This window comes from Engystomops pustulosus, chromosome 11, assembly GCF_040894005.1.
Source record: "Engystomops pustulosus chromosome 11, aEngPut4.maternal, whole genome shotgun sequence".
In the NCBI taxonomy this organism is placed as follows: Eukaryota; Metazoa; Chordata; class Amphibia; order Anura; family Leptodactylidae; genus Engystomops; species Engystomops pustulosus.
In genome coordinates, this window is record NC_092421.1 from 13,148,879 (window position 1) to 13,162,571 (window position 13,693).

General features: G+C 44.6%; 1 protein-coding gene across 1 annotated transcript in view; it reads left to right on the forward strand.

Annotated features, from left to right (window-relative positions):
• Positions 1–13,693, forward strand: part of RTKN2 (rhotekin 2) — a 62,815-nt gene that overhangs the window by 18,552 nt on the left and 30,570 nt on the right. Inside the window, exons 4-5 of the mRNA XM_072130023.1 lie at positions 3,361–3,414; positions 13,378–13,495. Coding sequence (XP_071986124.1) covers positions 3,361–3,414; positions 13,378–13,495 — 172 coding nt within the window. The remainder of the gene's footprint in view (positions 1–3,360; positions 3,415–13,377; positions 13,496–13,693) is intronic.

The following is a 13,693-nucleotide window of genomic DNA, read 5'->3' on the forward strand; positions in this document are numbered from 1 at the left end:
TGCCAGGTGCTGTGTGTAGTGTGTGTGTGCCAGGGGCCGTGTATGGCGAGTGTGCTAGGTGGCGTGTGTGTGCCAGGTGCTGTGTGTAGTGTGTGTGTGCCAGGGGCCGTGTATGGCGAGTGTGCTAGGTGGCGTGTGTGTGCCAGGTGCTGTGTGTAGTGTGTGCGCGCCAGGGGCTGTGTGTGGCGAGTGTGCTAGGTGCTGTGTTTAGTGTGTGTGTGCCAGGGGCCGTGTATGGCGAGTGTGCTAGGTGGCGTGTGTGTGCCAGGTGCTGTGTTTAGTGTGTGTGTGCCAGGGGCCGTGTATGTCGGGTGTGCCAGGTGCTGTGTGTAGTGTGTGTGTGCCAGGGGCCGTGTATGGCGAGTGTGCTAGGTGGCGTGTGTGTGCCAGGTGCTGTGTGTAGTGTGTGTGTGTGCCAGGGGCCGTGTGTGGCGAGTGTGCTAGGTGGCGTGTGTGTGCCAGGTGCTGTGTGTAGTGTGTGCTAGGTGGCGTGTGTAGTGTGTGTGTGCCAGGTGCTGTGTGTAGTGTGTGTGTGCCAGGGGCCGTGTATGGGGAGTGTGCTAGGTGCTGTGTGTAGTGTGTGTGTGCCAGGTGCTGTGTGTAGTGTGTGTGTGCCAGGGGCCGTGTATGGCGAGTGTGCTAGGTGGCGTGTGTGTGCCAGGTGCTGTGTGTAGTGTGTGTGTGCCAGGGGCCGTGTATGGCGAGTGTGCTAGGTGGCGTGTGTGTGCCAGGTGCTGTGTGTAGTGTGTGCGCGCCAGGGGCTGTGTGTGGCGAGTGTGCCAGGTGCTGTGTGTAGTGTGTGTGTGCCAGGTGCTGTGTGTAGTGTGTGTGTGCCAGGGGCCGTGTATGGCGAGTGTGCTAGGTGCTGTGTGTAGTGTGTGTGTGCCAGGTGCTGTGTGTAGTGTGTGCGTGCCAGGGGCCGTGTATGGCGAGTGTGCTAGGTGCTGTGTGTAGTGTGTGTGTGCCAGGTGCTGTGTGTAGTGTGTGCGTGCCAGGGGCCGTGTATGGCGAGTGTGCTAGGTGCTGTGTGTAGTGTGTGTGTGCCAGGTGCTGTGTGTAGTGTGTGTGTGCCAGGTGCTGTGTGTAGTGTGTGTGTGCCAGGTGCTGTGTGTAGTGTGTGTGTGCCAGGGGCCGTGTATGGCGAGTGTGCTAGGTGCTGTGTGTAGTGTGTGTGTGCCAGGTGCTGTGTGTAGTGTGTGCGTGCCAGGGGCCGTGTATGGCGAGTGTGCTAGGTGCTGTGTGTAGTGTGTGTGTGCCAGGTGCTGTGTGTAGTGTGTGTGTGCCAGGGGCCGTGTATGGCGAGTGTGCTAGGTGGCGTGTGTGTGCCAGGTGCTGTGTGTAGTGTGTGTGTGCCAGGGGCTGTGTATGGCGGGTGTGCCAGGTGCTGTGTGTAGTGTGTGTGTGCCAGGTGCTGTGTGTAGTGTGTGTGTGCCAGGGGCCGTGTATGGCGAGTGTGCTAGGTGCTGTGTGTAGTGTGTGTGTGCCAGGTGCTGTGTGTAGTGTGTGCGTGCCAGGGGCCGTGTATGGCGAGTGTGCTAGGTGCTGTGTGTAGTGTGTGTGTGCCAGGTGCTGTGTGTAGTGTGTGTGTGCCAGGGGCCGTGTATGGCGAGTGTGCTAGGTGGCGTGTGTGTGCCAGGTGCTGTGTGTAGTGTGTGTGTGCCAGGGGCTGTGTATGGCGGGTGTGCCAGGTGCTGTGTGTAGTGTGTGTGTGCCAGGTGCTGTGTGTAGTGTGTGTGTGCCAGGGGCCGTGTATGGCGAGTGTGCTAGGTGGCGTGTGTGTGCCAGGTGCTGTGTGTAGTGTGTGCGCGCCAGGGGCTGTGTGTGGCGAGTGTGCCAGGTGCTGTGTGCCGTGTTTCAGGCTTTAATGATTTTCTTGTATTAATAGACGTTTATTAGATCGTTAGTAGACATTAATAGATAAATATATACACGACTAGGAGTTATATATTTGTATTCCTAAAAATTTCATACTCCTCATCGGCTAAAAATACTCCTCAAAAATGGTAAAAGGAGTATTATTACCCTTCCAGAAAAATGTTAGTGCGACCTCTGCCAGCCTACCTTTACTAATAAAAAAAAAAAAAAGACCCTAGCTGCCTTCCCTATACAAATAATAACCCTATATACTTACCCTTGATGTCTTCTTCCACGTACCTTCACTCCTAATGGCGATCCGCCCACCTTCTGTACCTCCTGCACCGCGTGCCTCTGGTCACGTGACTTACGCGACCTGACATCAGGTCGCGTCAGTCACGTGACATGGGCCGCGCGGTGCAGGAGCTACAGAAGATGGGTCGGATCGCCGACGCGGGGCTCGGAGGTAAGTATGTGCACAGAAATACGGGGCAGCTCTACACAGGGGCAGCGTAGTTCGGGGAACTTTCCCCGCGGCACACTCAACCTTGTGTCGCGGCACACAGGTTGAAAATCACTGCACTAGGGTACCGGGACGAGACTCTGCCTGATAGTGTATGCATCTCTATGGAACCAGGTACTGGTTACCGATCGCATGTGTTTCCATTAAAACGCATAAGCTATCAAGCCGAGGCCTGTCCCCGTACCCTAGTGCTGCGTTTGCAACGTGTGACTACACCTTTAGGGCTAAGGGTGCGGTCATGCATGCAATCGGGCCGAGGTCTGCACACGAGCAATTGCAGTGCATTGGCATTCACATTGCAAGCTCCCTAATGGGGGCCTAGTCGCGACACCCATAGAGGTCTATGTCGCTCTATATCTCCCTGCACCGTGACCTGGCTGGGTGGCCGCTGTGTGAAATATGGGACATGTTTTTTGCTGTATTGTGGCGGAGGTCACTTGGATTTGTATGGAGGGGGCAGGGGTGAGCTGTACCCCCCCCCCCCTCCTCTCTCCTGCACCTGACCACATGCTCGCACAGGTTACAGCATGAGGCCTAAAACCCACAATCACTGGATCCGTTACACATTCTGTTATAAGTAGCCAAAAGAAAAGTATAGCAGCCCATATATTAATAATTATCCCATTAAAGTCTATGTGGAACAAAGACCAATTCCCCTTCCGTTTTTAGTTTCCATTACACTCCAGTGACACAGAAAGTGTATTGTCAAACCTTGACTCAGGGGTTAACTAAATTGTTCTGTTTTGGAGGCAATACTTTTTAGGATAGTAGCATTTATGTGATCGCTCTATATATTGGGGCAAATTTATCAAGTGTCTGAAAGTCAGAATATTTCCAGTTGCCCATGGCAACCAATCACAGCTTGGCTTTCATTTTACCGGTGCTCATGAATATTTTAAAGGGGAGCTGTGATTGGTTAGATGATATAATATGAAATCATTGTTAAGAATATGAATAATAATCACCTTATTACTTTTATACAGGGATAAGAATTCCCCTCATGTGGAAGGACTCTGAACACTTCGGCAGTAAAGAAAGTAAGTGCTCGGTGCATTTGTTTCCTAGCCCACTGCTCATTCCAGATTCTTTATGGTGTCCTATATATTTATATCATGGCAGATTTCGCCAAATATTTTACCTCCTTTTGTTATTTATGGCCTTGTCCCCTTGAGTATCATTGATCAAGGCCCATATAAGACCCTGTTTACCCGAAATGTTTAACTCTATGCAGGCCTGGCATATGCCCAGTGTATGTAAGTACGTCTAGTGGTACGGTCAGTGTCATAATTGGAGTAAAGTTCTGGGCCGCATGAGGATTGGTAAAAGGGGCATGAGCAAAACAAACATTGTATAACGTCATCTTGGGAAGATCAGGCAGTTGTCTGCTTTCTTTTGCCTCCATTAAAGCGAAGGAAAGATGGAACGCTGTTGCTGTGATGCTGAAGATGACAAGAAGTCTGCGACAGATGACGTGTCTCCCTCCCATTATGGCAGATTCCCTGCTGGGGCCTGTAGGAGAAGTCGTCATCTACTTCGGCCATACTCTCTATATGATGGTAAAATCAATGGCTGGTGCCTAGACCATGTCTACGGAAACCACGATGATGATCCAGCCCAAGCAGACTAAGGCTACATTCACACGCACGTATGATTTCTCCAGTCCCGTATTTACGGGCCGTAGATATGTGACGGTTTTCATCCGTAAGCAGCACGTATGTAACCCGTATTTTATACGTCCCCATAGACTTCTAGGGCATACGGAACTGAAATACGGGAGAAAATGGGACATGCTCTATATTTTTATATGGCCGGTGTACGGTACAGAAAGGAGTTAACAACGGCAATATAAATGGTCAGACGTATTGTCCATTGAAATGAATGTGGCCGTATGTAACCCGTAAAAAAAACGGTACGGTACGGATTCATACGTTTTCATACGTCCGTGTGAATGTAGCCTAAGGCTTAATGAGCAACTGTGTTAATGGCTGACTTTCTTGTGACCTAGAATTTAATTTTCCACGTCCTGTATAGATAATGTATATATTTTATATAGTAAAGCTTCTGCTTACTCTGCACCATTTATAAACTTTGTGATGATGCAGATGGACTACAAGTTGATGTATCTAACGCAAAGCATGACAATCTACGTCATGTGCGGCTTGCCTTAGTCTCAAGCCCTCCCATAAGAGGTGAAGGAAAGCCGCCTGATTATTGGAGAGCAAACTCTTTTCCTTTAATGAAATGCAATCGCCGATACAGTTCATTACTAAAAACCAACTTTAGAATTGGACAAACTCTTTAAAGAACATTTACCATCAGATTTGCTGATGGTAGATTCATACTACTCGCCCCCGCCCAACCGTCTTTTAGTACCGTATGTCTTAGAAGTGCCGCATTTTGTAGAAATAAAGCTTTTAAAAATATGCAACCGAGCCTAAGGCACTCTGCCGGGTGCCCCTTGGCTCCACAGATAAGTAATTTATTCATGGCTTCTGACCTGACTGGCTCCGCCTACACCATTGGTCTACTAAACCCCTGGATTTAGTTTATTATGGATTGGTGGAGGTCCCGGTAGTAGGACACTTACCAATCAGTTGGTTCTCCACATGATTGGGAATCACTTGTAAACTTGGTACAACCCTTTCTAATTTTCAGGGGTCACATTTTTTTTTGGGAGGGTGAATTTAAAACAAAATCGCATTGTAAGGGTGGTGTTTTTCACATCCATGGTTCTATAATTTCGATGGTGCCTCACAAAGCCATTGTTTTGGATGGGTGTTTTAATTTTCTTACTTTTTTTCACTGATCTGTTGTCCTTGTGAAAAATTTTGAAACCTGTCGGCTGATTTTCACGGATGCCGATCACGGAAGGCAATAAAATTACTTGATGAAACTTCAGGGTTTTTTTTTCCGCTGATGAGGCTGAGAAATCGGGTGTTATGTTCAGTTATTTTGGGGGGCGTGGAGACCAAGCAAAAGGGAGACCATGCAATGGATGCGCAGCGGCCAATGTGAAACTATCCTTATTCAGCATTATGTCATTCACAGGTCGCGTTAACTGCATTGATGCACAACATTAGGCTTCCTTCTCATAGTGCTCATTCAGACAGTGCCGAGAATGGGATTCTGTGCCTTATATCAGCAGTGGTATATGATGCAAGGAGTCCCTTCCCCACAAAACAGCAGTGGCGAATTGTAATCAAAATAACAGTCCTGTCCTCATCACTTTGGTCGGCCATGAAATCCGGCCACGCCTGGTCAGTCCGTTATACTCAGACTGACCACATTCATCGTTTTGGCCTGTGTTATATAAACTCCCCTGGATGTCAGTGCACATTCTCATGCGCTCCAGTAAATAAGAATTCTTCTACATTTCAGTTTTTAATTATTGCATTTTTGTGTGTTTCCCTTGGCCCATGCTGCACTAATGGCTGCAGCCGTGCTATGAAGGCTGGCACATGAAACACTCTTGCATGTATAATTGATGCACACAGGCTCTTTGACAGCTCCGCTGTGTATTGGGCTTTACAGTTCTGTTTGAAACACATTCCAGCTTCCATACAGGAATTGCCGAAACTCTTAAGCTCCTCTTTGTTAAAATAGAAAGCTGGAATTCTTTGGAATCTTAAGTCATTTTCTCTGCATAGTTTTTTTCCTGCTGTATCAAGCGTCAGACAATAACCCCCTTTATCCTCCATGATGAAAACCACCGGCAGCACGAACATTCGCTCCTGCTACATGCAGCGCATTGATCAAAGCCGGCGGAAGATTGATGAACTGCTTTTCTGCACTTTCCCAAACAAACCCCTCCGTATTTCCAGTAAACAAATGTTGCGGGCAGCGTGGCATCAGTGGGGGTCCCTCTGTTATTGTAGCTTTTTATCCAAGTACTGTATATACTCGTGTATAAGTCGTGTATAATAGAAAAAATTTTTGAAAACTCAATACTCACCCTCCGACGTCCGGATCCTTGGCGCGGTTCCCGACGGTTCCTCTTCTCTCGCTGGCAGAGTCGCGTCCATGCGATCTGCTGGTGGGCGCACAGTATGATCTGGCGTTGTCGCCGCTGAGGACATCATCAGCGGTGACACCGCCGCATCATAGTGTGCGCCCACCAGCAGATCGCATGGACGCGACTCTGCCAGCGAGAGAAGATCAACCGTCGGGAACCGCGCCGAACATCTGGGGTGAGTGAGTACAGGCAGTCCCCGGGTTACATACAAGATAGGGTCTGTAGGTTTGTTCTTAAATTGAATTTGTATGCAAGTCAGAACTGTATATTTTATCATTGTATACTGTATACTACATGGGTGTGGGTGGCAAAGGAACCCTAATATCCTGTTGACACAAAAAAAAAATGTTTCTTTGCTGTTCTCTCACAACTCCCAAGAAATTATTCAAGTTATTAAGTCTAACCCAAACACTTCTCACTCCCCCCCCCCCCCCCAACAAATCTGATGGGGCTTTTTTTCATTACAGGCCTTAAGATCATAGGACCTTATGACATCATGGGGCACTGTCATATTGTATGGCGCTATAATATGTGGTTGGACATCACAGTGCAAAAAGACAAAACACAAAACATTATGATCCCATAGGACAGTGATGGCGAACCTTTTAGGGACCGAGTGCCGAAACTGCAAGCAAAAGCCACATATTTTTCACAGCGGGCCAAATGGCAATTTAAAGTAACAGGTTTCAAACGTATTGGCGCCCTGAGGACACCAATACAGGAAAAAGAAGGAGAAACTCGTATTATTGTAGTTTCCCTTTAAAGTCCCCTTAACAGGATGAATCGCAGGTCCAGAGAAGGGGCTACAATGATAATCACGCTCAGTCCACACCTCCTTGATTCAGGTCTTGAGTCCTGAATGGAGACCTTTGTGCTGGGTGATGGCCTGGGTGCCCAAAGAGAGGGCTCCGAGTGCCACCTCTGGCACCCGTGCCATAGGTTCGCCACCACTGCCATAGGACATGGCATTCCATAACATGCAACGAGAAGCTTAAATAAATTCAGTAATACACAATCTTTATTAGGAGTCCTATTTGAGATGAGCGCGTATACAATTTCTGTACCAAATACATACTACAAGTGCCAGGGGCTACGGACAAAAAAGATCAGTGACTTATACTAAACAGATATAGATTCCCTTTAACTCACGCTCGGTTACCCAGTCCTCAAAAGCAATGAAAACGTCAGCTCATCTCGCTTAAGCGGCTCTGTACATCGAGGTATGACAACGGTTTTGGCAACAGAAAATGGCAAAACAAATCTTTTTTTCATACACATTGATTTAATTTTTGAAAATGTATTGAAACACAATAATACTGATTTTAAATTTGGTATCTATGTGATTGTACCGAACCAAAGAATAAAGTAGATGTGTTTATTTGGAGCGCACATTGAAAGTCATTAAAATTGAGCCCACAATAAAGCGATACAAATGCGTTTTTTTTTTTTTTTCCTATTTGCCAATTTCGCCACATTTCAAAATTCTTTTTTTTTTCCAGCTTCCCAGTACACGGCATGAAATAATCACTGAGAATTAAAATTTGTTACTCAGATAAAATAAGCCCATGCATAGCTCTGTACAAAAAGTTAAACATTTTTGAAGGTGGAGAGTGTAAAATGAACAAAAACCGCTTCGTCCTTAAGGGGCTAAACGGTTCTCACGATATGAATGCAAGATTTACAGACGTCCAAGGCTTTAACCCCTTCTCGGCACAGCTCTTTTGTGTTTTTGCGTTTTCATTTTTCACTCCCCACCTTCAAAAATCTATTACTTTTTTATTTTTCCATGTACAGAGCTGTGTTATGGCTTATTTTCTGCATAACAAATTACACTTCAAAATGGTGGTATGTAACATTTCATGCAGTGTACTGGGAAGCCGGAAAAAAATTCCAAATGCAGTGAAATTGGTGAAAAAACGCATTCGTGCCTTATTCTTGTGGACTTGGATTTTACCGATTTCACTATACTCCCCAAATGACAGGTCTACTTTATTCTTTGGGTCGGTACGATTACTGGGATACCAAGTTTTGTATAGGTTTTATAACGTTTTCATACATTTACAAAAATGTTTGGGGGGTTTTGCCATCTTCTGGCGCTAATAACTTTTTTATACTTTGGTGTACGGAGCTGTGGGAGGTGTAGTTTTTTGCGACTTTTGATGATGTTTTCAATGTTATCATTTTTAGGACTGTACGACCTTTTGATCATTTTTTATTTCATTTTTTATGTTATGTAAAAAGGTGTAAAAGTCGCATTTCGGACATTTGGCCGCCATTTCCCGCCTCGGAGGTCACCGCCGCCTGTAACCGGTCTTATATTTTTATAGATCGGGCATTTTGGGATGCGGCGATACCTAATATGTTTGTGATTTTTACTGTTTATTATGTTTTATATCCGTTCTAGGGAAAGGGGGGTGATTTGAACTTTTAATATTTTATAAAATTTTTTTATTTTTTAAACTTTTTTTTTTTTTTCTTTTTTTTTCACTATCTTTTAGACCATCTAGGGTACATTAACCCTAGATGGTCAGATCGCTGCTACCATATACTGCAATACTTCTGTATTGCAATATATGGCATTTTTGCAGCTCATTCATTACAATGAGCCACTGGCTCATTGTAACGAATCTGCAGCTGCCAGATAGCCTCGTGTCAAAAGAAGACACGAGGCTACCATGGCAACCGATCGCCGTCTTTTAAATGCCGGCGGCGGCAACGGGGGGTTAATAGCCACGATCGGTGCAAGCACCGACCGCGGTTATTAGCGGTGGGGGTTTTATGCATTTTGCAAAAACCCCCACCTTTGTATGAAGAGGACTCAGCCCGTGAGCCCTCTTCATACATCCCTTATAGAGCGTTAAGGGGTTAAACTGTATGGCCGGAGCAGCTTCGGCGCAGGGAGGTACGCGCTCAGCGCACCATGCGCGTGACCGTGCCCGCGGCTCTCATTCACTTCCTATGTAGCCGCGTGCACGGTCGCGCGCATGGTGCGCCGAGCGTGCACCTCCCTGCGCCGAAGCAGCTCCAGCCATACAGTTTAAAAAGTGTTTTAAACCGCGATACTGCGGTTTAAAACACTAACAAAAATAAGCTCCGGCACCAGCTCACCCTGAGCTGGTGCTCGGTAGTTCCCTCTTATACCTGCCACTTCAAGTGGTAGGTTTCCTTTAAATGACAGTGCCATTTTCGACTTTGGGCGCTGTTTTCTGTTATGGGGTCAACCACAGTGGAAAACCGTTATATTTTGATCGGGCATTTTTGGACACGGCAATACCCAATGTGTTTATGATTTGTACTGTTTATTTATATCAGTTTTGGGGAAAGGGGGGTGATTTTGAATTTTTTTGAATTATAATTTTTTTTTACTATTTTTCAGACTCCCTAGGGTACTTTAACCCTAGGTTGTCTATACGATCCTATCATATACTGCCATACTACAGTATGCGGGTTTTCCTCCTCATTCATTACAATGTGCTGATAGTCCCCCCTGATGTGCTATCATTCCTTTGAGCCAAGGAAAGTTGCTTGCTCTTAAAGGAAATCTACCATGGAAATCCATCATGATAAACCAGGGACACTTACTCATAGATCCAGGCTCCGTGACTGTGGTAGTTTTTTTCTTATATTTATGATCCATGGCCTCTTTCTTTCTAATATCAACTTTTAAAAATATGCTACTGATACTGAAGAACTCCTGGGAAATTAACCCAAAGCCCCTTTGTGCTGTAGCTTCACAGGCTGTTACACTGTACAGGAGTTCATCCCCCTCTCCCACCTGCTTTCTCAGCAGAGTGTTTCAGCACACAGATATTCCTCGAGGTTCGCCAGGCAGTGCAATAGTTTCAGCTTATTGCAAGTCCTGAGAAATTACCCTGTGCCTAGTCTCCATAGACATCTATAGGCAGATGTAATCTGATCCCTCAGTGAGCTGACACTCTTCCAAATTGTCTCAAAAACGCATTTGGCAAACTATTCAAATATTTCTTTGATATATGTGTGTATATATATATAACAAAGTTTCTTGTATGTGTCTGTACTATGTGGATCTCTAGTGTAATAACTGCAGAATTCTGCACATTGGGGGGGATATTTAACTGCAGTACAAAGCAAGGCGCGTTGCCATGGCTGACAAATGGCAAAATAATAGCATGGATTCTATTGATGGCCGCAGGGAACATAATTGTGTTTGTCTCTGTCCTCCAGTGAGTATGAAAGATAATGCAAAATTACAATTCTTTCTGCAGGTAAGTGTCCGGCTGTTATTAACTGTGTACATAATGATTGTGTTTATCTGTATTATTGCTTTTGTATCCGTGTGCGTTTTTTCTTTGTTTTTAATTTGGCTCAGAAATGCAAAATACATTTTTCATAAATGATCTATCCGTCAAATAGTTTTTTTTTATGTCTGTTTAATATCCTTATTTTAAAGTTTTTTTAATTTTTAGCCTTTTGTAGCCACGTAAGCTGCTTTTTACTTGTAATAGGCTTTTATACACTGCCAGCAGACTTAATCCCTTCATACTGGCAAGGAAATATTTCCATTAGCAGATAGGAATGCTTGTGAAACTCCTCTCTTGATACAGTTACTCCATCAAATAAAGGCTGAACTTATCGATCCGAGGGGCTGGCGGTCCCACAGGATACTAGATTACAGAGATCTAATCTCCATTTACTTTTTTATTACCGGTAGCAGTTTAGTGATTTTGCTACTTATGTGATTTCTTTATTTATATTTATTAATTTAACGTTTGCCAAGATGCAAATTACATTTCATATTATGTTTATTACATATCTAAAAGCACAATGTTGTGAGGACATCCTCTTGTGCTCCAAGTCCAGCTTACATATAAATGTCATTTTTCACAGTCCTGCTGCTACTTAAAGAAGTGATCTGTCACCCTAAAAAAAACAAACTGCACTACTTACTAAAGTAAGCAGCTCCTAGCGCTACCCCGTTTTTAGCCGTGTTAAGTCGCTAGCTTTATCAGAACCCTCTGACACTGCAGTGCCATAGCCTCCGAAGCTTACCGATGTAAGCTCAATCCGGCGTGTTCATGAAGGGGTGTTCCGAGGTGCTGCTTCTTCCCCGGACTGGCCCTCCCATGCCATATTTCTCGTTATTGTATTATTAATCTGTCTAAATAAAATATTCATATTTTATTACTTGGTGACTTTGTTATTGTATTCTCGCTCTTTTTTTTTGGTGTATAATGGTGGCTCTTTGAGCCGAGCGAGTGGGTGCATTGGGTGATGACCCCTCCCTCCCCCCTTTTTTTGAGGTTTCTTTTTGGTTGGCCTCCCATGCCATAGGCTGGCAGTGACTGCCGGGCTTCATTTGGCAGTCACTGCCTCCTAGGACCGCCCCCTCATGAGTGCCCCAAACCACTGTAAGCTCGCTCCAGCGTTCTGAGGCTATGGCTCTGCAGTGTCGGAGGGTTCCGATAAAGCTAGCAGTTTAACACTGCTAAAAATGGAGTAGCGCTAAGAGCTTTAGGGTGATGTCACACATGGCGTTTTTAGGCCGTTTTTTTGGGCTGTTTTTAGTGCGTTTTCTGATTGTAAAAACCGCATGCGGTTTTTGGAAACTGATGCGTTTTTTAACATATGCGGTTTTTTACAATCTAAAAAAAGGGCCCAAAAACGGCCTAAAAACGCCATCTGTGACACCACCCTTGGTAAGCAGCTCCTAGTGCGTCTTTTTTTAAAGCCCGGCGGCACATGTGGCATTTTGAACCCGTTTTTTGGGCTGTTTCTAAGCAGTCCGTTAAAAAATGCAACCTTTTTTTTAAAAAAACTCATCCGTTTTTGACCCGTTTAAATTAAGATAATTGGTAAAAACCGTTCAAAAACGGATGCGTTTTCAAAAAACCGCATGCGTTTTTTTACCGGACTGCTTAAAAAACGGCCCCAAAACAGGTTCAAAACACCATGTGTGCCGCTGGTCTAAGGGTCACAGGTCCTCTTTAACATACAGAATGGATTTGATCTCTTCTCTCCCATTGAGAGAGGAAAGGCCTGCAAGTGAATCTGTAGCAGAAAATGTACATGCTGTGGATTGTAAAATCCACATAAAGCATGTCAGTACTGGGTCCGGTCCGGTAAATACAGCACACCACATAGAGTAAGTTTCTCTGGACATGCCCAGGATCAATCCCATGTCGGTGTAAAGCGGCCGAGCGGCATCTAAATTAATCAGTCAGTTCATACAGGTGTTTTGTTTTTGTTTTGTTTTTTTTTTCCATTGGACACTGCGTTTGTTCTGTTAGTGTTCTAGTTATAACTGTTTTTACTGACCTGTTGTCCTATAGAAGTCACAAACTTTGAATTGGAAGTCAACGGGTCTGGGAAAATTAATCCTGTTTGAAAAGTGGGTGGATGCTGTTTTAAGGTGGTGGCACACGTGGCGTTTTGAACCCGTTTTTGGGCCATTTTTAAGCATGCGTTTTTGACCAGTTTTAATTAAGATAATTGGTCAAACCTGTCAAAAACGGATGCGTTTTCAAAAACGGTTGCCCTGTTTGCCCAAGGCTATACATATAATGTATCAAAACAAAATGGGGAATTCATTAATAATGTTAATTCTGAGTGAATTTGAAAACTAAAAAAAAAATATGTACTATATATTACAAAAAAGTCTTTTCCACTTTTGGCCCCAAATAAGAATATAAATGGGGGGGAAAAAATGTAAAACTTTTATTTCGTTTTAACTAATAAAATACACCAAAAAAAAAAAACCCCTACACCTACTCGCTTGTGCTTTGGGCTGCTGATTATTCGCGCCTCTCATAACCTCCCTCCTGGACCTCCCTGTTTAGTTTAACTTTGATTTAAGGTACTGGTAGATTTCCCATAAGGGAATGATTTATCAGGGTTTTTTTTGGGTGTTTGAGTTTATGTTGAATGTTCTTTATACCCCATGTAAAGGTCTTTCCAATGAATTTACAAGCTGGTGAGCTCTCTGTAACAGCGTGTTTTTCTTTCTTTACAGAATCGGATCGTTATGCTGTATTCTGCATGTTGAGACTTGGACATGAGGTGTTCGATACAGATATGGTTATTGTGGACAAAACAATGACTGATATTTGCTTTGAAAACGCTATTGTATTGTAAGTATCTGATTTGTGCAACTGTTTACATTGATGCATGTGTTCAATGAGTTTACCAAAATAATTACTGTATATATTAGAATATCTGCTGAGTTTTTCCGCACATAAAATGCGCTGCAAAACCCTCACTCGGCTTATACTTAAGCTGTATACTGGGGGGCAGGGGCTGCAGACTGTATACTAGGGGCAGGCTGGGAC